Genomic DNA, 26,079 nt, shown 5'->3' on the forward strand with positions numbered 1-26,079 from the left:
ATAAATGGTGGTTTGTTCTCCTCCCCAACCAATGTGGGACATCACATATTTATTAAATAAATAAAATATACTTAGGTCCCCACACTTCACAACTCAGTCGTTCTTGTTCTAAGTATACGTAAATAACTAAAGTATTATTTATAGATTTTTCTCGTATATTGTTTCTATGAAAATGCATGTTCGGTCCAACATTTTTAGTATTTAATCTCACACGAACTATGACAATGTTAATAATTAGCTCAAGTTAACGATAAAAGCAAATGACGTTAAATATTAAACAAGGACGTTTAAGCATAAGATGTAGCTTTCTCCTTTCTCGAGGTATCAACTTTGTTGAATTCCAAATAAAGGGTTTTAGTTTATAGTGGATAAGAGAATAAAAGTGCACAAACTTGAATGAAAGTGAATATATCCGATAAAAAAAGCTTAACCATAACGATTTAAATTAGAAACTTAAATTTATATGTGACGCAAAACATACCGAGCACGAACAAAGACAAAAATTGTAGAGATTTAAGAAAAAACAAAACAACTTAAATAATACTTGTAAATAAACGTTGTCGGAGTACGTTTATAATTTTCATATCAAAACACGTGAATAAAATATTAATTTTTTGACCAATTTCATAATTTATCAAAATATAAATGAACTAATTACAATATTATATCATTAATAAAAAGTATACAAAGATTATAATTACGACGTTTTAAATTATAAACTAAATTTGAATTTTTCCTGGGATTCTTATAAAAACAAATAAAAAATTAATGATAATGTGAATTAAAATAGGAGGCGGAGACGAGAATAGAAGAGGCTTCCTTGTCTCGGCCTCTTACCCATTTCTATTAATTATATTAATTTTAATAAAATATTCATGAACTCTGTTAATTAAAATATTAGGCGAAAAATGGACGTATTGGTAACTAAAATATTAATTATTAAAGTCAAAATAAAAAATATTAAACATGCTTGCTTTTCAATTAATATTCTAACAAAATTCTATATATAAACATATATAATATAATATATTTTTTAACAAAAATAAAAAAAAGTAACAGATATTTTAAAATATCTATCTAAATTCAAGAAAGATTTAAAATGTAGCCTTCAAAATAAAGTTTATTTATTTATTTATTTATTTTGTTTTCTAAACAGGAGAAAATGTGGAAATTATGGTTTTCAGTTCTAATATTCGATTTCACTCATATAATTAAAAAAATTAAATCGTCTTACTTAAATATAATGTTTATTAATATATTTTTTTTTTTTATTGAAACAAGCTATTAAAATGAATGATTTTTATTTTGATAATTTGAGTGGATAATTAGTGTTACCCATAAGTTCATTAATTTTTATTTAATAAATTAATTTTGGTAATCGAGATGTACTCTTAATCGAATATTCGTATTTATAAAAGAAAAAAAAAGGAAAGAAATATCGAAAGGGGTTGTAAGATTACCAAAATACCCTAAAACGTACGATCAGAGCGTGTAGGGCTAAACGGTCTCTACCGACTCCCAATCAACACCAAATTCCTTCTCGCGGTCGGGAACTCTGGTTGGAACAACGTTTATAAGGCGTAAACATCCCGCGTCGATTCTCTTTTCTTGCTATTTGATCTTTTTCTTTCTTTGGTTGCCAACGGAATTCGTAAGAGCAGCAATTTTGACGCCATTGGAAAACTGCGCAACTTCATTCGTTTACTCAATTTCGTCTTCATCCCAGGTAATTTGCCGTCTTTCTTTGATTCTTTATGACTTTTTCTTTCTTTATTTGATTTTCTTTTTGGCAGAACTCGGTGTTTTCCGGCGTTGATGTTCCTGCATTGCATTGCAAATTCTGAAATTAGGGTTTTGATGCTGCAGATAGTTCGGGTAGTAGTGCCATTTTAGGTGTGTTATCTGGCTGTTGGAATTTCTTTCGAATGCGATGAGAGTTGTTCTTGTTTTCTCCGATTGATGAAGATGTTGTGAGCTAGTGGAACCGGGATTTGATTGGAGGCTATTGGTACACACATTTTACTTGTTTTTCTATTTTGTTGCTCCATGCAATTTTTGAGTTATGGGTATCGATTGGTTTTCGTTATTGGCAAGATAGATGGGTTCATGTGATGACCCGGCTGTGATCGGGGAACCGTTTTGCGGCTCTGGTACTCGTCTGGTCAGCTGTTCGAGTCAACCTCTTCCCAAGCAGCAGTCACGCCAGGAGATGGCTTCCTTCCCATCTAGTTCTAGTAAGGGGCAGATGTTTGAACCAGTTCGGGAACTGGGAGTGATTATGAATAATGTCTGCACGAATGTATCGGAGCTAGCGGCTGAAGGGGAGGATTGGACATTCAGAGGCCCCGAACATGTAGATACTCTACTATTGGAGGGAAGGTTGGGAAGTGATTCCGGTTCGGGCGATAATGATCCCTATCTAAATGAGGAGAATGAGGCTTGCATCTTGGGGAATAGAACATTGAGCTTGGGTATGGAAGAGTCTCCAGACGTTGGTGGTCTGGTTGATATTTTGGGCTGTAAAACTACCATGGAAATGATATCTTTAACTGGGTCATTAGTAAATTCTGTTAAACCCGATGAAGTGGATAATAAGACTTTTGCAATTGATGGCAGTGCAGAAGTTGAAAGAGATGATACAGTAGAAAATGGTCCTATTTTAGCAGGGACGTGTACTTGTACAGATGACTTAAAATCTCCTAAAGTCTGTGAAATTGTTTCTAATTCAGCTTCTGCTGATGAATTGACAAGTGACTACATACAACAGAACGAGCTGGAAAATGATGGCACTGGATGTTCGTTTTCAGAGGTCACCGATGGGATAACTGATGCTTCAGTTGTTATAGAAACAGACGTGTTGAATGAGATGTCCCCTTTACAGAGTGCTCAAGTACTATCAGTACGTTTGGGAGAATCAGTTGCCAATTATGATCAGTATATTTGCAATATGGACGGGGAGGGCTTCAGTGGTGGTATCTCTGGAGAAACAGTTATTAAAGTTGCTGATATGAACAGCAATCCTGAATTTTGCTTGCAGATGTTGCCTTCACAAGGCTGCGAGAAGATAAGGGAATGGTTTCAATCTGATGGTTCACCACTAACCAGTCACGCTCTAGAAAATGATCTGTGTGATGCAAAGCATGACAGTAATTCCTTATCCAAGTACGTTTCAGAGGTTGCAGAAGACGATATTGATGTCTTGACTAGTCATAATGGTGATGCTGGACAACATATGGATCCCAAGATAGAAAATGACCATAATCTGGAGGAAGCTACTCTTCAAGTGAACCCATCTTCTAAGAGGAGTGGCCGGACGAAAACATCAAGCCAAAAAACTGTGACTAAAAGGGCATCCAGGAAAAGCAAAAAAAAAGTGTCAGAGGCACTGATTCTTGAGATTGCACGGAGGAGGAGAAGCTCTATATCCAGGCCTGCTCGTCCTTCACCCTGGGGATCACTGGGTTATATTATTCAGTCATTTGAAAGAATTGACGATGTTCTAGTAAATCAAAGCCAGAAGCAAGGAAATAAGAAATCTGAAGGTAATCAAGGAGGCACCAAGCGGAATAAGAAACAGCCAAGTGAAAGTACACATAGATCAAGAAAAGGGATCCAAGGAAAATGTGCTACTTCAACTTCAACCAATCGTATTCGTTTGAAGGTTAAATTAGGGAAGAACGCAGGTCATAATTTTCTGAACATTGTGGTTCCCGAGATTGTTGATTCATCATTGTCTGCCAAGGGTAACAATTGCAATTATGGGGACGAATCGTATTGGGAAGGTAATTTGGAATTTCCACCATCAACCCTTGGCGTTGATGATCAAAAGCCTGATGAGGGGCCTTTAAGAATGATCTCCAGCTACAACAGGAATCAGGAGAAAGAAGAGAAATGTCCAGATGCTTCTGTTGTCAAGGAACAATGTGCTAATAATGACTCAAGTTGCACCATTATTGTGGACAAGCCATCTGCAAAACATGCAAATGATAATCTCTGTGTTTCCTCCCATTTGGTTGAGCCTGTAGAAAGGGCAAGTGATGCTAGGAGTTTGGATCCTGGAACTTCACCTGATTCAGAAGTGATAAATTCAATCTTAGATATTCAAGTTGGAGCAATACGTCAGGAAATTTTTCAGGACTCAGTTTTGGCATCCTCAGACAATTTTGCGGCTTCTGGACATGTTACCAGTAGTAAGAATGGAAGGAAAGAGAAGCCCAGTGAGGTCGTTACTTATTCTCAGGAAGGTGGCACAGGTGCTTCTGCTTGCAGGAACAGGTCCAAAGCATCAAAGAAGCATGGACAAAGACTGAACGTGGACTATCAGCTTGGTTCTGGTGAGACGTTTACTTACATTGGTGCTAATGTTTTAAACTAATTTTTAACTGTAAAAGGAATTGTTTATGGAGCAAGTGCCTTTGTCACAGGGACTGAACTTCCAGAAGAGGCTTTGAAAGTGGAAGGCGCTCTCGAAGTTAAAGAATGTTGCAGAACAGATGTTGGCAGTGTCTTTCCTGAATCAGAGACTTTGAAAACATTTCTTCCTTCTCAATCTGCAAGGAAAAAACATACCAAAAATTCAAAACCTATTAAAACAAGTAAAGGCAGGTCCAAGACTACTTGCTCAAAAAGCAAAGTACAGAATGCTTCTAAAGAGAGGGTTTACCAACGGAAGTCTGTTAATAAGAGTAAAATCAAGAAGGGTGTATGCCAACAAGTTTTGACTGAAACGGAAAGTCACCAAGTAGTGGGTAATTTTTCTTTATTTGATTATGAGTTCACTTGTAGATTTAATTCTTCTCCTTCTCTGAACATGATTATCAGAGTTGTTTTTGTTCTAGATTAGTGCTAACCCATTGGAAAAATTGAAAATTTCTTTCTAATTTTACTTGAATGTTTTAGGACATTACCTTGTAGACAAGCCAGAGAAAAGCGATGACATCACTGCATCCACTGCGGCAGTAAATTTGAATGTGGTTCAGGGCGCTGTGAATGAGCAGTATACACCTCCTCGCAATGCTTGGGTGCTCTGTGATGATTGTCATAAATGGCGACGCATACCAGCTTCTCTTGTTGATAGTTTAGGACATGCAAGTTGCACATGGTACACATTTATTCACCACATACCACTTAAAGGGTGGCAGTGATTCAAAATCTTCTTCAATTGTTTAAAATTTTTCTTTTTAGACTCACAATTTGCATTAGAATATTAGAATGTATTCTCATGCAGCATTTTCATGAACCGGCATTCTACTATACCATTTGTAGGCACCAGTAACTTAGGAACGGGGGGTTGGGATTGAAGAAACTTTAACTTAGCCTGAGTGTTGCTTAGCAAATATAGATTGGTAGTTGGTGAAATGCCATTTGTTTTTTTGTTTTGTTAGGCTGCTTACTTACTCTTTGAGCTACCATATATATTTTTTTATTTTCTCATTTTTGTTACAAAATTGGATATTTACATGAAGCGATTTATATATATATATATATATATATATATTTTCTGGAAATAGAGTCTTCAGGGGATTTTCATATTACCATCTTCACTCTGTTTTTGGGATATTATTGAACTTACGAGAGAAAGGACCAAGTCATACCATATGCCTGGGTTATGGTATTTTCAATCTTGTGCTAAATGTAGTTCCATGTTTTTCACTGTCCTTTTGAAGAGAACTAAGGTGGATGTGTGGGCTCTTATTAGGTTCCATGAGTTTCTTTGGGCTTTGGTTGCCAAGTCATTTTGTGGTTTCCCTGTTAGTTTTCATTTTACTTGATTAGAGCCCATTTTTATTTTAGTTTGATTTTTTTTTAATGGCTTGGTTTTTTCTATCCCCTTGTATTCTTTTATTTTTTCTGGATAAAAGTTCGGCATGATTAAAATTTACTATGCCCTTGCTCCTTGACATCATATAAATTTTCTAATTTTTTCATGAATGAACTTTAATAAACTCTCGTGGTATTAAATAGTTTATTATTGTGGAGTGTATCTTGTTCGTATTTTTTGAATATGCTTTTTACAAATTAATATAGTTAAAGCGGTTATTTTTTTGGTATCCTCTGCTCTTTACTTCGCCAAATCTGTTTGTGTTTCTTGCATATTATTTTTCTTTTTCTAGTACCAATATACTACAAGAACTTTTGAACTCCTCTTTTTTGCAACTCCCTTGGATTGGGGCATCTTTTCCTTTTTTTTGGGTGTAAATTTCATACATCAGCAATTTTTTTTACTAGAAAAATATGCGTGCATATCATATTTTACAATGATTTTTAAAATTTGTAAATTTAATTTATCTTCGTTTGTCTTTAAAGGACTTGTAAGGACAATGTGGATAAAGCTTTTGCTGATTGCTCAATCCCACAAGAGAAGTCAAATGCAGAGATTAATGCAGAGTTGGAAATATCTGATGAATCTGGGGAAGAAAATGCTTCCAATAAACGGCTAACTTATAGGGAATTAGAGAGTTTTCATCCAACAACAGGTACTTGGATGTAGCTTGGGCTGCCATCATAGTACTATAAAGTTTGGAATTAAGTTACAATTTTCCTTAGGAAGTACATATAATGATAATAATGATGATCATGATGATTATAACTACTTTTTAAGCTTAATATCCTGCATTTCTTATAGTTGACACGTGACTTCTGTTCTTTTTTACAGTGACGGTAGTTCCTCAGGAGAACAAATTTTCTTCAATTAGTAGCAATCAGTTTTTGCACCGCAGTCGTAAAACTCAAACTATTGATGAGGTGCATTTTTCTAGAAATGTTTTGTCATGATTAATGATTATTAAGATTTTTATGCATGTGCTCTCAAGGTTCAAAGTGGGTTTAACTAGTATGCTGAAACTTTCTCAAGTGTATTAGTTGGGAAACATGGAAAATGGTAAGTGGAAAAAGAAAAACATTTGAGAAGTGTGCTGTGAGGTTTGGATGATTTTCATATTTTTGTGTCTTTAGCTATGGAGATCTTTGTTTGTATTCTCATGTTTTTGATTTTCCTGTGTGTTTTTCTTGTTCTGTTGCTTTGGCTAGGGTTAGATACGTTGCCTTTTGTCATACCAATATCCATATATTTTTTGGAAGAAAATGTGGGTTGTTTCTACTAATTTAATTCATACACTCTTTCAATCAAATTGGGGAGTACCTGTAAATTTAATTTCATATTCTTGTGCCTTCAGTAATGGAGGTTTTTGTTGTATTCTCATGTTCTTGATTTTCCGGAGTGTTTTTTAGCTCTGTTGCTTTGGCTTGGGATAGATACCAAGCCTTTTGTCATACAAATGTACAAATATATATATGTATGTATGTATGTATATACATATATATGGAAGAGAGTGTGGGTTGTTTCTATTAACTTAGTTCATACAACCTTTCCATCAAATGGGGGTCTACCTGTAAAGTTATTATATTGTTTCCTTAATAAGGCAAATCATTAACTAAGAAAGCACAAGGTAGGAGATATACGATCTCTTTGTACTACTAAGAGCAATTAAGAAAGATCCTTCAATTAGTTGTAATTAAAAAAGGAATGCTGTAGTCCTTTGCGAGGAAACTTAACTTTGAAGCAAGAAAAGAAGTGCTATAAGTTCTAGAAAATCCCGGTAAACATCCTTGAAAATCTCCTATTCCTTTCTAACTAAAGGTGTTTTGTCCTTTCCAGCACTAGACTGGCTCACAAATCTTCCCCTTACCCATCGCACTTTGGCTTTTCTAACCCTGCTTTAGAAAATCCTTAGTCTTTCCTAAAAACGTGGTTAAGGACCTCCTTCCAAATTTAACTGCCTCCACAGAATAAAAACCTGACTTTTGATCCACAAATTCCCTGTATATTCGAGCAGCCTCCATCAGTGGGAGAGGGACAAGTGAAGAGGTTTCTTCTGAATTTGTTTTTCAGTTCATTTTTTCACAGAACAATGAGCTGGGAAATGATTCACGGAGTTGGTTGATGGTTCCGTTTGTTTACTAATGCTTGCTTTTTCACAGCTCTTTATCCTCTATGCGTCTATGTATGTTGTAGAATATATATTTTTAATTTGAAGTTTCATTTCTCAAAAAAAAAAAAAAAGAAAAAAAGAAAAAAAGTAATACAGTCAGCGTATCCATGTAATTTATTTTCTAGTTGGGGGAATGTTTGAAAATGGAACTTGTCACTGCAATGCGTTTAGATTTATTAAGGCAGGGTACAGTCTAGAGTACATTTTTTTTATAAGACAGTCTATGGTGTATTGCTCTTCATAAAGTTGATGTGAAAAGTTCGAGAATAAAATTGGAAACTTTGACTGTGGTTATGGAAGTAATGTCCACAGGAACGCTGAATGGACATAGAATGCAGAGTACATTTTTTTTTATAAGACAGTCTATGGTGTATTGCTCTTCATAAAGTTGATGTGAAGTTCGAGAATAAAATTGGAAACTTTGACTGTGGTTATGGAAGTAATGTCCACAGGAACGCTGAATGGACATGGAATGCACAAGATTTTTTTCTATGATAAAAACAGAGAAGGAAAATATTCCACAAGAGGATCAAGAACAATCTAAGGGAGGGGGTAAAGAGCACCCCCCAAAACCTATACAAAGAGAGCTTTTCAATAATTTATGATCTTCAGAACGCTGTAATTAAAAATAATCACGTGTGAAGAAATCCACCAAGAAGCCATATTTTGTTCAAAAGTTATTGTATTCCTTTCCTTGTACATGTGCCACAAAAGATCTCTAAAGGTACAACTTCTAACTACCTTGGCTTTACCTTTAAGATTTGAAACAGTTAACTCTTCCATCATTCAATCATCCACTTTCTGGGGTAAACAAAACGAGATACCTAGCAACCCAGCCACAAAACTCAACGAGCGAAAAGAAAAATCACAATGGAGAATCAGATGGTCGATAGTCTCATCCTTTTTTAAGCACAATCTACAACCTGAGGGTGAGAGGAACCAGCCCTTAACTCTCTTTGCAGCCTATCACCCGTGTTGAGACTCCTGAACTCCAGGGACCAGAGAAAAATTTGAACTTCTTTTGGGGCACTTGTTCTTCCTATTAAACCTGGGTAAACCTGTATTTACCTTGGAATGTACAGAAATTTATGGAAAATATACAGTGGATGAAGTTGATGTTCTAACGCACCTGAGTCGTGGAGTTGATGGAGTAGCTATTCTCATAAAGTTTGGTTGCTGAGGCTGCAACATTTGTTGTCCTATTGTTGATTTCATATATATTATTTTCTTTTCTTGTAGGATGGTGAACAAATTTATCTATCTTCTCTTTGGCTAGGATAAAATATAATTTGTTAGCACATATGACCAGTGGTTGGAATCAGTATCTTGTAGGCAATTTTGTTTTGTCTGTTCGTATATTTTATAGTTCTTCATCTTATCATGATTTGTCAGTGTTGGAAACCTTCAGATGGCCAATTAGGTTATGAGTTTCAATACATCTAGGCCAATGTTGTATTGTCCTGATTTTGTATATTTATGAATCTTAATCAGATAATGGTTTGTCATTGCAAACCGTCTTTGGATGGCCGGTTAGGATGTGGAGATGAATGCTTGAATCGAATGCTCAATATTGAATGTGTCCGAGGTACATGTCCTTGTGGAAACCTTTGTTCTAATCAACAGGTATAGCTACCTTTTCTTAAATCTCTAGTTTGATCTTCTTGGTAAATAAGTAAAGTTCTGATGGAATAGTGAATTTAATTTTTGAATATGTGGTTTCAGTTCCAGAAACGCAAATATGCCAAATTACGGTGGTTGCGATGTGGAAAGAAAGGTTATGGGCTGCAGTGTCTTGAAGATATATCAAAAGGACAATTTCTCATCGAGTATGTTGGAGAGGTAATTGTGAAATCCATAGTCCAAGGCATTTTGTAGGATGATATATGGTTACTTTTCATGTACCCTGAGAGTTGCATATATATATATATATATATATATATATATATATATATATATATATTTCTTGCTTCATTTGATTTGTCTATCATGTTGATTGCACGTGCTGGTAAGAAACTACTATTTTTGTCGGACCAATAGTGTAATCTCCATTATGATTTCACTCTTTCCGCTGAAAAAAAGAAAAGAAAAAGTGCAACTGTATGAATATGTCCATGAATATGTGAATCTCATTATGACCATAAGAATGGAAGGATAACAGGTAAGTAATGAGAATGTGTATAGAGGTCAAAGTCCTTTATAGTATGAATTTTCTTTTGTCCGACCAGAGATGTTATCCGTAGCCTCCTTTGGTATGTGGTTTGACTTTTCCCTTTTTCTTGATTTCATCTCATTAATTTAATTGTACCTTACACACATTTTGATGTGTTCGATGTTTTATGATTTTATGTTAATCATATTTATTTTTTATTTCTATTATTTGGTCTATGCAGGTTCTTGACATGCATGCTTATGAGGCACGTCAAAAGGAGTATGCATTGAATGGTCATCGACATTTTTACTTCATGACACTCAATGGCAGTGAGGTTGAATCTTTAATTTCTTTGCTAATGTTCTTAATTTGATCTTGTTCTTAACACATGTTTTATTGTGAGGTTGTCACCTTGCTACAGTAGTTTTTTTATTTTGATTGTTAAGTTATGGGTTGTAGAATGTGCGAATTCTTTGTTGAAATTTATTACGGTATATTGCTTCTTATATACGATTTGATTCTATCTACTATAAGACTGAATATACATAACATTGAAATTATAGAGTCCTTCAATGTAATGTAAATATCCTTATGGCATCATGTGGGTGCTATGCTGTGCTTATTTGTCTTTGACAGGGGAGCTTCTCTCTATCCTTAATGGGCTCTGTTCTCTAACGACGGAGGTTTTTCTTTAGATGCAGTTTAGAGGGGTGTGGTTCCATGTGAATGCTACGTAGGTGTCATGTATGATCATTTAGGGCCTAAAAGAAAATCATTGGAGATCAAAAGAATTCTCAAAGCTAAGGCCTAGTGGTATTAGAATTTAGATGTAAGTATAGGGGCAAAGTTGCAACTAACCTTTGAAATCCATGAATTTTATTTATATTGTTTGTCTGGATTAGAATAAAAACCTCTGTGAAAACTGTTACTTCTCCTGCTAAGATTAGTTGGAAGTCCTCATTCTCCTGGAGTTGTCTTTGCCACTGTACGTGGTAACAAAAAGATAGAAGGCAGTGGTAATGTATGGCCTCTGAGACAGCCTTGACCAAGCTACCAAAGTACGACTTCCACCTCTTGATCAAGTGGCTTGAGCTTCCACTTGATTAAATGTCTAAAAGTATAATATCATTGCTTAACATGTTGAAGGAAAATATGACCCAATGAATACCTTGATGAGGTGTGACTCACTTTATTCTAGATTAAGCCTAAGTCATAAGTTGGTGCTTCTAAGTTTTCATTGGTTAAGATTGTGGCGCTAATTGTTGAGCCATCATTATTGGATGTGTTTACTTGGGTCATTAATTTGAACATGTGCTTGCAGAACATTTGGCTGATTTTTGCCATCATTATTGGATGTGTTTACTTGGGTCATTAATTTGAACATGTGCTTGCAGAAGATTTGGCTGATTTTTTCTTTCACGTTGGTGTGCTTGAGAAGCTTTTGGTTTTGTTAGTTATTCATTCTTGAGGCAAAGGTGATTTTTAGTTCGTTATTGATGATTTTGTTCCATAAAAGAGTTCTCGTTTTTAGATGCTGATCATCCTTTTGGAGGTCTGGCTGAAGTATGCTGCCATTTTTTTATAGCTCGAAGGAAATGGTTTTAGTTGGTTTGGTTTGCTGGTTTTCAAGTTGTTCTCACTAGATTTTTCCTTGGAATTATTGAATGCTGTCTTTATCTATAATCAGATTCTCTTCCCCGTTGAGTGAACTCATGAGCTTCCTTGGTGATTATGAGGTTATCTCCTTTCATTCCTCTTAATTTGGTCTTCCACTTGGCCATGATTTTAGATGTGCCTCCATTTAGAAATCGGTCTTGGAGAAATTATAAAAACCTCTTGCCTTCGAGAAGAAAGTCTTCTTTTCGAACGAAGGTGAATTGACCCTAATCCACTCTGTGTTTAGTGGTATCTTGATCAATCTCTTATGTCTTTAATCTTTTTGTTGGGGTTTGTGAGAGTTCAAAGAGGATTGTGAGAGACTTCATGTGGGAAGGAGTGAAAATGGTTGGGGGCTCTTTTTTTATTTTTATTTTTATTTTTTATTTTTATTTTTTATTAAGAGACTAATGTAGAGCTCATCTTATCGTTGGGAGGTGGAGCTTGGGGTGTTAGGTAATAGTAACCTAAGGTGGCCTAAAGATTCCCTTTAGGCCAAATGGTTGTGATGTTTTCCCTTGGAGGTTAATGCTTTATTGCTCAGGGTTAATGGTTGTGATGTTTTCCCTTGGAGGTTAATGCTTTATGGCTTAGGGTTATTGCGTGCAAGTATAACCTTCATCCTTATGAATGGGTTGCTAGAGGGATTTTGAACGGCACTTTCACACACCTTGGAGGGTGATTGCGCTTGGCATCCTCTTTCTTAGTTTGTCAAATGTTTGGTGGGGAATGGGTCTAGTACTTACATTTGGAAAGAAGGAAATCAGAGAATATTTGCAGAAAAGACACAGACCTACACAAAACTTTTCGACAATGTTGTTTGCCTAGCTAGATCTTGGTGGAAAATGTCTAATATTTTTACTCCTATAGTTATACCTCCCTCATTGAAAATTAGTAAGGTCTTTTGTAAACACCATGGATTGTATATCCCTTTTGTAAATTTCAATCATCAATGAAATTGTCTCTTATTAAAAAAAAAAAAAAACATTCGTGAGGACACTTGGGTGGAGAATAGACCCATCTGTTCTAAATTTCCTTGGCTTTATCCATGAAGAATAGTTTGATAGAGTTTCTCTTGTCAAGGTAATCCCCTTTCCTCTCTTTTTCTCGGTCTTATTGGCCACGATCAGGAAACAATGGAGGTGTTGGCCTATCTCTCACTATTAGGGGAGGCTTCAGTTGTGTCTTTGGGAGGGACGGTTTTATATGGTCTTAATCCTTCTTTTGTTTTCATGTAGTTCTTTTTTCCATCTTGTGTGATCCCCCACCTCCTGATGGTGTGTCCTTTTTTGTCATGGAAGGTTAGAATGTTGGAGATGGTTAAATTCTTGGTGGGACATGTTTTGCATGGGTAGGTTTATACCATGGATTGTACTGTGAGACATTCCTCCTTTGTGGTGGGTCCTTATTGGTACATTCTATGTAAGAGTGTTGGGAAGACCTGAATCATATTCTTTGGAGTTGTCAATTTGCTCGCTCTACAGGGATAGTTTTTTTTTTTCCAGTTGTTTGAAGTTTGTGTGCAAGGCATGTGGACTTTATGTCTATGGTTTAGGAGGTTCTCCAGCATCCTCCCTTTTGTGACAGGGGTTGACTTCTTTGGAAAGTCATTCTCTCTCTCTCTCTCTCTCTCTCTCTCTCTCTCTCTCTCTCTTTGTGGTATTTGGCTAAAAAGGAACAACAAAATCTTATTAGGGATCGATCCAATGTCAGACTCAATGCCTCAGTTTGGGTGGCAGTCTCCAAGGACTTATGTAATTATCCACCAGGTGTTATCTTGGATTGGAGATCCTTTTTTTTACAGTTAGGGTTTCCTTCAATTATCCACCAGGTGTTTCCTTCAATTTTTTCTCATGAGAACCTGGTATTTGAGTGCTTTGTATATCCTTTGGCTCTCTAGTGATATTTGAGATTTTTACTTGTTTTCCTTCCACTTCTGTGGGAGAGAAACAAAAAAATGAACATGTTGAAGGAATCTTTTTTTCCTCTTGACCTGGGCTTCTTTTAAGTAATGCTTTGATAATATCATGTCTTAATTACTACACAGTAAGAATTATTTACAAGAATTTTTTTTATTCCTATTGTATTCTGTTAAAGCTAACATTTTGTTGTGAAAGAACTATATAGCTTGAGATTTTATCATATTCCATCCTGTCCTATACCAGTGACAGACCTCTTTTCTTAATTGCATCGTCTTTCTCCTTCATTTCCCCTTTTGGTGAAAGTTATTTCAAGCCTTTTATTCATCTATACGTGCTTTACAGATCATAGATGCATGTGGCAAGGGAAATTTGGGGCGTTTCATTAACCACAGCTGTGATCCAAATTGCCGCACAGAAAAGGTTTATATCTTATTCACTAAAACATTGTAGCATATTGTTATATTTTCTCGGTATGTTGTCTTCTTTTTGTGTGCACTTTCACCCTGGAAGGTAGGACTTGTATGCAGAAGTGGTATATTATTGCCTGATGAGATCCTAAGGTTTTTGTGTTTGCCCTTTAGTTTGAGGAAAGACCTTCCTAGACTGATTGCTGAGTCTCGAGGGCTCTTTATGGCAAAGAGATAAATTCTAGATCAAGTTCTTATGGCCAGTGGGGCGATAGGGGATTATAGGAGTTGTAAACAGATATGAAGTTGTTATTTCTAAGATTGATTTTGAAAGACTTGTGATTATGCAGATTGAAATTTCTTGGGGAAGTTTCTTTGGAAGAAAGACTTTGGTTCCATGGGGCAATCGGGGAGGATAAGTTGTAACAGCCCAAGACCACCGCTAGCAGATATTGTCCTCTTTGGACTTTCCCTTCCGGGCTTCCCTTCAAGGTTTTAAAACGCGTTTGCTAGGGAGAGGTTTCCACACCCTTAAAAAGAATGCTTCGTTCCCCTCCCCAACCGATGTGGGATCTCACAATCCACCTCCTTTCGAAGTCCAGCGTCTTCGCTGGCACTCGTTCCCCTCTCCAATCGATGTGGGATCTCACATAAGTTGTGTCTTGTGCATCCTCAATTTTCCAATGTCACTAATTGCCTTCTTTTTGTTCTCGAGTCCATTTTTATTTTAAAGACTAGTAGAGGTAATTGTTCTATCATTAGTTTAAATAATAATCGTACTAAACTGGGTAATTGGGCCTCAACTATTGGTTGTGAGGTGGTAGCTTTTCTTCTTCTTATCTAGGTTTTTCTTTAGGTCACAGTTCTTTGAAATTGTTGTTTTGGCTTTCCTTTTGGAATAGATCCATTTTGAATGGCTTTCCTTTAGGCTTTCCTTTCTTCTTCTTATATGGAGAAGATCCAAGAATGGCTTTCCTTTTTGAATAGAGTGTTCTTGTCTGAGGGAGGTAGGTGAACCATCATCCCGTCTGTCTTGGGCAGAATTCTGACTTCCTCTATATATGTTGGATCTTTGTCTTGGTTAGTAAATACTAAGATTATTGAGAAGTTTATGAGAGAATTTTTCAGTAATTGAAGGAGAGCGTTCTCATTTGGTTGGCTAGAAGGTGGCAACAAGATCATTGGAACTTGGGTGTTTCGACATAGGTAATATGAGATTTCACGATGGAATCCAGTTGGTTAAGTGGTTATGGCACTTCTGGACTCGGTGGCACAAATTTATTATTGAGAAATTATGGTCTTCATCCTCTTGAGTTGGCTTTAGTTTGTATGTTGTAGGTTGAAAGGCATTCTTGGAGCCCTTGGACAGCTACCTCTTCTGATTTTTCTTTCTTTTGTCAATTTATTAAATGCTTTGTCGGCAATGGTTTGAATACCTACTTTTGGGAGATTCTTAGGTGGGTAATAGTCCCTTGTGTGTACCCTATAGCCTCGATTATACCATTTGTTCTTTGAGGTTACATTATGTAGCGTCTCTTTTGTCCTTCTCGGGCATCTCTTCTTCACTTTGTCTTGGCTTTTGCCATCCCTTGCCAATTAGGGAGATGACAAATGTCTTGGTGCTTCTGGGAATTTGCAGTTAGTCCAGGGAGAAGTGATATTTGTCATTAGGTCTGCAATTCTCTGGAGGGGTTTTCTTATTAGGTATTTTCGCTGTTATTGTTTTTTTTGGTAAAGCACAATTGCATTGTTTGAAGTACTCTTATGGTGCATGCCAATGAAAGATAATAGTTAGATTTCCTATGAGTCTAAGAAGAAGCATAAACAATATACTCTAGTGTTTAGTGAAGTGGAGATACCCTTTTCATAATTCTAGAATATTCTCCTATGGATCAATATTTCTCATAAAATACACTAACTGCATTGAGTGAGGGACCTTTATCTTTAAACTCTAGAAGTTGGCCTGTCTGAATTAACCAAAAGAGATTAGAGGTGGTCGTAGGGTATGTTATGCTCGATTAAATAGTGTAGGGTTGTTTGTGAAATATTCGTTCTACTTCTTCCATTACCTCATAAGATTCATATGCAATAGCAATGAGGGAAAATATTGAGAGCCACGGACCAAACTCTGCAACTTTTCATGAGTGTTTATATTGATCGCCGAACAACTTTAAAGCTAAAAACTGACTTTTTTTCTTGAAACTTGTCATTCCAAATGACCTTACAAAAAGAAAATCCTAGTGAGGATTTGGACGTGAAGATTACTTGTTTGGCCATTCTCTAGAATCCCTCCAGTAATAATGATGGCTAGACGGCAAGCAATCCATCCAAGAAATTTACTTTGAAAAGTCATGGTCATTGCATAGTTTTTATGTATTTGCATGTCAACCAACCTTGGTTTTTAGCAGTTTGAGATTTTTAATATTTCTGTTGACCAGGTTAGTTCCTACTTTTCAATAGCAATGAAGTTTTTTATTTTCCAAAATTTTCCTGTCATTGAGGGCAGTGCTAGCAACCTAAACTTTAGGTTTCAGAGTGTTGTTAGAGAATTTATGATTCTATAGTTCTCTTTTCTTTTCAATTCTCATTTTCTTAGTATTGTAACAGTGGATGGTGAATGGAGAAATCTGCATTGGGCTCTTTGCGCTAAGTGATATTAAGAAGGTATTTTACTGTTTTCTTTTGTTACCTTCATGTTCATTTACTGATTCATTAACAGAAAGAATATCCATGAGTTATGATTTGGATGGCTTTTGGTTGAAAGGGTATAAGTTTTAATTAAAAGAGTAGGGATTGGGTGGTGGTTGTTGACAAAGTGAGGTTTGATATTTCTTTTTTGTGTTTTGTTTCTAATTCTTTTTTTGGTTATTATATATAACCCTTAAGGAATGCTAATTGGGGCATGTTCTTTTATGCTCCAAGGGTTGGAATTTTTGTACTTCTGTAAGATTTTTTTTTGTACTTCGTCAATGAAAAGGGGTGTGCGTGTTTTTCTCAATTCTTTTAAAAGATCTACCTTTTGACTCAATGGTAGAGAATACTTCTGTAACCTCCATCTGTTTGGGGCCCCTGAAATACAACTGTTGGATGGTTTATTTATTTACCTTTTTCCTATCAATTCCTGTGGTACAAATTATGATGATAATACTTATGTGGCTCTCGTGTTATAAAGTATATATTTCTTTCCACAGCTATAGTTTCAGTTTCTTTTGTGCGCCAATTGAAAGTTTCTTTCCACAGCTGTAATCAAGTTTAGCTTAGTTAATTAGTTTTGGTGACATTATTAACACAAGCATGACCATGTGATTTCATAACTTTTTGTAGTTCTCTTTTGATAATGAAAGTTGTCTCCCATAGAAAATCTTTTTTACTTGATCCTTTAATTATCTGTATGGATGGATGCAACTGAACAGGCTTGACATTTCCATTCAACTCTTAGACTGTAAGATATATTTTCTTTAAAATTATCCTTTCCTCAAATACTTTTCCCAAAGTTCTTGGATGATTCAGACATTCCTGCATTTTATTTTGTTCAAAGCTTGATATCTGATGCTTTGGTATCTTTTTAGCTCAGCAGCAGTTTTCTTCTTTTTCCCCCATTTCTATTTTCTGGGTAAACAAAGCTTTGACAAAAATAAATAGAATGTTTGAAAATAGACATCAATTCAAGGAAATAGCTGGTAATTTTCTTTCATCAAAACCTTACTTATAAATTAGGGAGGAGACTCAACATGCATTCTTTTGGTAATTAGTAAGTCTTGATTGGTTGTGTCAGATATATTTGATGGTCCTTTATTTACTTAAAGGTATTCATGTTTTTATGTCAATTTTGTCTATACCCGATCAGTTTCTTGTTTGAGTGCCCTCCGTTGCATTTGCAAGAAGCTCTATCCTCTCCAGTTCTTTCCTATTTCAGGGTGAAGAAGTGACATTTGACTACAATTATGTAAGGGTATTTGGGGCTGCTGCCAAAAGATGTTATTGTGGTTCTTCCCATTGTCGAGGTTATATAGGTGGTGACCCCCTCAATTCTGAGGTCATTATTCAAAGTGATTCAGATGAAGAATTTCCAGAACCAGTGATGGTTCGTGCAGATGGTAGAAGTTGGAATAATAGCTTGCAAACTGCAGTTAGTTCGTTGGATGGTGCTAAAATGCAGCCCTCAGAGCGTATAAGAGGGGTTAAGGATAAGAGAGAACAACCTATCAGTATAGCTATCGAATCGAAGATTTCAGAACAAAAAGAGGATCCTCTTAAGGTTTCTGCTGCGAAAATTTCTGAAGAAAAAGAGGATCCTCTTAACCTTTCTGCCTCTACCATTTCACCATTGCACAGTTCATTGGAATTTGAAGACTCAAAGGTAGCATCACCGATTCCACTGCCGGAAATAACCCAGCAAACTGAAGATGTGACGAGCAAACCTGTGTTTGTTGATCAGACAGAAATATCTCTTATGGAAAGTATTTCCAACAAAAACACGTGCTCTAATGAGCAGGAAGCAAAGTTATCATTTGATGACTTTGATGCTCGTAAGAAATCCAAGTTGGATGCTGTTGAAGATAAGAAAGTGTATATAAAGTTGCATCCTCAAATGAAAACTTCACGTAAACCAGGTTCCATCAAGAAAGGAAAAGTTTGCTCGGTAGAAAAAGTTCAAATAACTAACAAGCCCCAGATTTCGTCTGTAAAGCCCAAGCGATTGATTGAAGGTTCTTCAGGTAACCGCTTTGAGGCAGGTTAGTCACGTTTGGAATACTAGCTTTAGCTTAAATAGCTGTGATAGGCTTGTTAATGGTTAATTTTATTTAATGCTTCAGTTGAGGAGAAGCTTAATGAACTCCTGGATGCTGAAGGGGGAATTAGCAAAAGAAAAGTGAGTTGTTATGGCTTTCTGCATGTTGATTTGTTGAATTTTCTGCTCTTTTAGTTTTATTTGCTTGTGGCAATGAATGGTTATTTTATTTGGGCCCTTTTATGCTCTACCATCAGATTCTCTTTCCTCATGAAATTCTTGTGTTTTTTTCATGGCTCAAAGTATTGGTTTCTGTTTGTGTAGCCTATTCTTCTGTACTTTTTTTCTTGATAAACTGTCATTTTTGCCTTAACCCGAAGGCAAAACAGGGTGGATTTGCATCCGATACAGTGTGCTCGTAGAGATGTATGCATTGTGTTTTGAGTACTCATAAGATTTTTCCTCCCTCTAACAGGACGCCCCTAAAGGGTACTTAAAGCTTCTTCTCCTGACTGCTGCATCAGATGCAAGTGCCAGTGGTGAAGCAATTCAAAGGTTGCCTTTGATTATTTTTTATTTTTTCAATGTTCGATATTATGAATTTTATCCTGTTGTCTTTTAGACTCATTATATTACGCATGTGAAAATATTAAATGTTTTTTTCTTGTTTTGACAGCAATCGAGATCTTTCAATGATCCTTGATGCTCTTTTGAAGACAAAATCACGAGTAGTATTGACTGACATAATAAACAAAAATGGTAATCTCTCTCAGTTTTTTTGGTGGAATCGGAGTGTAAATGGTAATCTCCCCCGCTCTTTTTTGCTCTTAGGTTTGCGGATGTTGCATAATATAATGAAGCAATACAGAAGTGACTTCAAAAAGATACCTATTCTCCGGAAACTTTTGAAGGTAATACTCTTAATGGAAGTTGCAATTCTTTCTTTACGTTTCTTTTTTTTTTTTTTTTTTTTTTTTTTTTTTTTTTTTTTTTTTTTTTTTTTTTTTTTTTTTTTTTTTTTTTTTTTTTTTTTTTTTTTNTTCTTTGTCTCCTTTTTTACTCTTGTTTTTGCACTTCCATTTAGAATAATGAAATTTTATTTGGGGTGCCTTTATATCCCTTGCTTAACATGTTTGGTTCCTTATTGGAGTTTGTATACTTTGAACATTTTTGTTCCTTTTCATCTCATTGTTTAAAAAATAATGGAATTTGGCTTTTCATTTTAAAAGAGGCAAAATAATGTGAAATCTTGAGTCTCCAAAATTTAATAAATGTCTGATGTGACAATCTTGGTCTATTTTGTTGCCTAAGGAATTTGAATAATTTCAAATGAATTCAGTTGGCGTCACATGAAAGAGAATAGATTTCAAATCATGTTTTTATGCTAAAACTTTTCCGGACTTGCAAGATTTCATAAAGTTTGGAGTTCAATTACTTTTATTTTAATTTTATATTAATAAATCAAATTTATAGCCTACATCAGTAAACTCTGTATTTTCCTTTCTTTTCCAGTGTCCAAACACAAAAAATTAATGAGATTCATTTCAGAACTTCGTTCTGAACAAGATGAGGAATTTTAAAATGCACTTCTTGCAATATCTAGATGCTAGGGGTTAATAATCGAACTCTTCTGCAGGTCTTAGAATACTTGGTGATGAGAGAGATACTCACATCAGAGCTTATTAATGGAGGTCCTCCTTGCCCTGGAATGGAAAGGTTAGAGATTGTCATGCTTACTTCCAGTCATTTCCTTACATATAATGTTGAACTATGTGGTAATTTAAATTTGTTGAGATATGCTATCGAAGTTTTCAGTTTCTTCTTGATGGTGCCTTACATAGTGTAAAATTATTTATTCTTTTTCCTTTTAAAGTTTTAAATCTAGAAAATTCATCATGGAGATACTATCGGATGTTTTCTTTTTAAGATGAGAAACATCTTACACTAAAAAATGAAAGAATACAAAAGAGATGATAAGAAATTCCCATTTATTACCTAGGCAATCATATAAAACCACTCCAATTGCCTCCAACAGCTAAGAGGATAGTTACAAAAAAGTATACCACATGAACTTTATATTGAAGCTAAACTATTCACTCTCTCCAAATGGTTGTTGGAACATTCTATTCCTTTCGAACCGAATTTCTCAAGGAAAAGCATTTATAGCGTTAGTACCCAAAATTCTCTTTTTTCTCGTTAAAAGATATTTAGCACGTAAAACTTGATCTGCAGTTTTCTTTCATCATTCTATATAGACAACTACTGCGAATATCAAAGAATTTGGGCAATAAATGCTACCACTAGAGACAACTTACGATTGAAGAAGATATGATCCAACGTTACATTATCTTTTTTGCACAAAATGCAACAGGTAGGAAAATTTTGGATATTGGGGTGACGTTTTTTCAGCCTTTTATTTGAGTGAATTCCTCCTTAGCATTGAGACAAATGAAGAGGTTGATGTTCTTCGGAACTTCTGATTCCAGATTTATTACTAATCTTAGTGGGTAAGCTGGTTTTCTAGGATGAAACAATGGATTGTAGACTTGCAATGTTGCTTGAAGAAGTCCTTGAAGCTTCCAAAATCCAGATCCTCTTGGCTTCCCCTCTTTAATGGTCACAGTTAGTTTTAAACTGTTAAGAGAATGGTGACTTTCCTTACACTGCATTGAATGTTTCTTCTGATCTTAAAAGAAGCAATTATTTCTTTATTGACAATCATATATCTTCGGATTTATATTTTTGTCTCTGTAACTCGAGCAGTCTTGGAAACAGTCTCGTAACTCGGTGAACCAACATTTTTATTCTGGAATAGAATTCCAAGAGTATCACCTAGAAGTTTAGTTGCTTTAATATTTGTCGCGGATAAATCACCATATGTATTGTCTATGATATTGTGTCAAAGGCTATCTTTTCTCAAGAAGATATCTCTGCAGCCACTTTGACAAAATAGTTATGTTTCGACTTTATCTTCCCTTATCTCCAAACCCCATCCGTCCACAGGTTAACCACCTTGTGGTGTCTAGTTGATTTGATGGTTGCAGCTATCACCAACCCCTCCCTCCCAACGCAAGTCTCCCGAACTATTTTCTTGATATTTGCAATTTTTGTTGGGAGTTAAACCAAGACATGTAATAAATAGGAGGCTAGCAAGAACTAAATTAGCAATGGTTGTTTTGCCTGCTTTAGTCATGAAGAGTTTCTTTTGGTTGTCAATTTTTTAGTTCAATGTTAGCTGAGGTTCCAACATGTGATTTTATTAGGATTTTCCACGAAAGTGACCATAGACTGTAGGCCGTTCTTCCAACTTGCGTTTGAACAAAACAGCTTTAGCTTCTACAAGATCCCAGCTAGTATTGGTGTCATTTATGGTTGTTTTACCCAAATTAACCTCCAGAAGCCAATTTAAACGCATACAATTTTTTTTGGATAATGTATTTCTCACTGCTTCTTTCTGGTGTCGGTAGTTTTAGGATATTCAATAGCAACCCCCTCTCCATGATTGTTTAAGATTGAAATTGTAAGTAGCTGTTTTTGGTTGGAGAATTCCTCCCCGGGCCCTTTGATTTTCTTTCTTCTTTTTGATACATTTCTCATGGCTTAAACATTTGTCCTTCTCACTTAGGACAGGGACGTTTGACACAAACATGAGATAGTTGAGAGTTCCATTTTTTACTGCCCCTCTGTGAAGCCTTGCAGAATTTTGCTTTTATCTGAGCAGTCCAGACGTTTGCTTAGGACATCAGCCACAAGGAGAAGAGGAAAAAGGGATTTCCTTTGCCTCGATCACCTTGGATGTAGCAAAATATATATTTATTTTCTGAAACTTTGTATCATTTATCATTGTCAAACCAACCACCCTCCAAGAGTCGTTCTAAAGTAAAGTGAAGTTCTAGCAAAAGATTCATGTAGTTAGGTAGGTCATACAAAGGCGATATTTCGGACCATTGAGGAACTTGTACAAAATAAATTTAAATAGATTAAAGTGAAATTATCATAACTGATAGGGACTGAAGTGTGCGAAGCCAAGTTGCTCAAAGTACATGACATCAAATGTTGCAAGTAGTTCGAGTTGCAAGTAGTCTTTAACTATTGAGTACAAATTCCAAAAAAAGAACATGCTTTGCCAGTTCATGCATCATAGATGTGTTTGTTCTTTTCTTTTGAATGTATACTTCCAAAAGAGAAAAACAAACTTTCAATAAAGGATTTGACTTGTGTATCTGTATCTTTAGCTAATCATCTTCTTCTGCAGTGAGTGATAATTTGTAGATATTTTTCGCATGCGCTGTATTTTATTGGTCCTTACACAATTACATTTATGCAGTTTGAGGGTGTCTTTACTGTCACTCACAGAGCATGACGACAAACAGGTATCAGTTACAAATTATTACAGTATTGAGATATTTAGTTTTTTGAACTTTCTTAAAGAGCAATATTGCTAAGAGTAGAGTATAAGAACTTTAACTACAAATGAAATTTCTATATAAAAATATATGTCTGGTGCTGTAAAGCGGGTCTCCATAGCTTCAATATTGAAGAGTGAAGTCACAAGTATGATAATAAAAAAATTATTTTCAAATGAAAGATCTATGCAAAATTTACACACTACATTTCACAGTTGCTATTTGCAATGTATCAAGAAAAAGGTAATTACCATAAATCTCTAATGTACTCAAAGATCAGTAATGATAATTTTTATTAAGTGTATACCGCATCTAAACAATTTTCTAAAGAACACCAATAATTTTCTTTATGCAAATATCAAATATAATTCATGATCCAGGCCTTTATCTATGGCCAAAAGCTTTTGAAGTCCAGTTTTGATGAGTTAAGTGTGGACCTGCAGGTACATCAAATTGCCCGAAGTTTTCGAGACAGATGGTTCCCCAGACATAATAGAAAATTTGGTTACTCTGAGAGGGAGGATGGGAGATTGGAAGCTTACAGGGGTTCAAACTGCAGTAGGTTTACAGCATCTCACAGTTACCGGCATGATCAGGATTCTAGACCCACAGATGCCATTGACTGTGTTAAGCAGTCGTCAATTCCAGTGTCTCTTCCAGATGCTCATCCTGCAGATGTTTGTTCTGTGGCTTCTACAGCTGGTCATTTATTGGATGGACAAAAAATTCGTAAGCGTAAGAGTAGATGGGATCTGCCTGCAGACACAAGCCTAGATCTGAGATTCAAGGAGCAGAAGCTTGAATCAACATTGGTGCAGCGATTTGATTCCAGCCAAATAGATAGTGTTGGAGTGGCACCAATGTCGATAGACAAGGTAAACAGTGTAGATAAAGACTCCTCCTTCTCTGATTCTGTGGAAGTATGTTGTTGCCAAGACGAAGATATTAGGGCAGATAGTGCAGTGCAAAACATCCCTGAAGATATTCCTCCTGGATTTTCATCTCCCTTCAATCTCCCTGTGGCTTCCTCAAGTCCTTTTTCAACAGTTTTAGATCCTCCTCGACAGAGTATTGGCAATTTGAGTTGTGCTTTTTCCACGGTTGGGCATCCACAGGAAAGATATATTTCTCGCTTGCCTGTGTCCTACGGAATTCCGTTTTCTATTGTTCAGCAATGTGGAACATCCTGTGCAGAGAATCTGGAGTGTTGGGATGTTGCTCCTGGTGTGCCTTTTCATCCTTTTCCACCCTTGCCACCATATCCCCGGGGTACGAGAGGCCCACTAATGTCTGCCTGTGGTACTTCCGATAGACAATGTTCTCAAGAAGGGCAGGCGAACAGCCACGATTCTCGAACTTCTTTCTCAGAAGAAGGCACTCCTTGTACAAGTACTACATACCAGCAGGATTTGTGCATTCTATCAAACAACCAACAGATACTAAAACAGGCTAAGGAATCATCATATGATTTAGGAAGAAGGTACTTTAGGCAGCAAAAGTGGCGTAATACACAGTTTGGCCCCCATTGGTCACAGAGAAGGAATCAATGGGGATACCAGGGAAACATCAGGGGTGGAGCAAGCACTACGGGTGATGAAAATATACCAAACGAAGGGATAAATCCATATTGCTCGGATGAACCAAGCGTTAGAGTGGATAAAGCTAATGACGATTCTCATCAGCATGTGCAAAACCAAAATCAGCGTTAAGTCTTAGGAAAGCCGTGATCTACTGAAATTTCAATAGAACCCAATGTACTCTCAGTTCTTTTTCTTACTTAGGTTTGGTACTCAATGGGAAGTTTCTTCCAACTTCAGTATGGTAGTGCTGTTACTCCAGAATTAGTAGTGCTATGCATGAGGTTGATCTTTGCTGCCATCAGCATATTAGGTTTTGGATCTTTATCCATCAATCAGCACCTCAAAGAGGTAGCATTCTTATTTGTATATCATTTTCTCACAAAAATTAAATTGAGACGCAATGTTTAATGATCTTGGGAAAATAAAATTTTCATTGATTCTTGATGTCGTTTGCTTATGATTATGGGAGATTCGAAACATTTCCTTTTCATTTACCCTTCAAGCTGTCTCGCCTATCCTGCAAATTACGTGGACCATGTCAGGTGAAACTAAGCATCTATATGAAGGAAAGTTGCTTTTGTTTTTACCCTCTATTTGTATCATCGGATATGATTTATTAGAAGTTCCTTGTAGTTGCTTATTTTACTATTATAAGCTGTACTTATAAGGGTGTGATTGGAACATGTCGCTAAATGGAGTTCTCTCATCACCATTCATGACGGCAATTTTGCATTACTGATGAAAAATGGTCTGCAGCATGAACTCATCACAGGTACCTTTGTTATGTTCAATAGCAAATAATGTTGGATTATATTTTCTAAGATGATTGTCAAGCTGTATGAGTGACTCTAGGTAGGAGGCTCTTGGCATTAGATAGACCTTCATTCGTTTTAATACACCAATAAATGGGTCTTGCAAATTCAAGTTCTAAAAGATTCAGTTTTTAGTCAGAATTCTGGTGACTGTCTTTTTCCATTCTGTTCTTTTTGCGTTCCTTTTGTTGGATTGATTCGTTATTTGTTCTCTCCTGGTCTTGACCTCTTACATATATGGTAACCTGTACTTGTGTTCATAGGCGTTCTAAATTTAACGCGCAAAGCAGGGAATGCATAGTAACTATATTATCATTTGGCACACTTTCCTTCTAATATCTGTGGTTATTTACTGAAATTTTTTCATTCAGCTCATCATTTAATGGCTATTGCTATTAATATTCTGTTATTTCCTACTTCATGC

At 35.9% G+C, this 26,079-nt stretch overlaps 1 protein-coding gene across 4 annotated transcripts; it reads left to right on the forward strand.

Annotated features, from left to right (window-relative positions):
• Positions 1-1,502: 1,502 nt before the first annotated feature.
• LOC111787769 lies at positions 1,503-25,287 on the forward strand. Of its 4 annotated transcripts, XM_023667831.1 has the most exons (20): positions 1,503-1,726; positions 1,794-2,008; positions 2,099-4,334; positions 4,425-4,748; positions 4,900-5,101; positions 6,307-6,476; positions 6,656-6,744; positions 9,483-9,614; positions 9,714-9,830; positions 10,382-10,474; positions 14,061-14,138; positions 16,733-16,789; positions 18,042-18,861; positions 18,943-18,998; positions 19,333-19,412; positions 19,534-19,616; positions 19,689-19,768; positions 20,494-20,573; positions 23,185-23,230; positions 23,707-25,287. In XM_023667831.1, the coding sequence occupies exons 3-20, from the start codon at positions 2,099-2,101 to the stop codon at positions 24,970-24,972; spliced, it is 6,009 nt and encodes a 2,002-aa protein (XP_023523599.1). In that variant the 5' UTR covers positions 1,503-1,726; positions 1,794-2,008; the 3' UTR covers positions 24,973-25,287. The 4 variants fall into 4 exon arrangements, with proteins under 4 accessions (XP_023523599.1, XP_023523586.1, XP_023523605.1 ...); XM_023667818.1 differs by having other exon boundaries at positions 1,794-4,334; XM_023667837.1 differs by having other exon boundaries at positions 1,794-4,334; positions 18,042-18,843.
• The last annotated feature ends 792 nt before the right edge of the window (positions 25,288-26,079 follow it).

The sequence above is a fragment of the Cucurbita pepo genome, chromosome LG01 (assembly GCF_002806865.2).
Source record: "Cucurbita pepo subsp. pepo cultivar mu-cu-16 chromosome LG01, ASM280686v2, whole genome shotgun sequence".
Classification (NCBI taxonomy): Eukaryota; Viridiplantae; Streptophyta; class Magnoliopsida; order Cucurbitales; family Cucurbitaceae; genus Cucurbita; species Cucurbita pepo.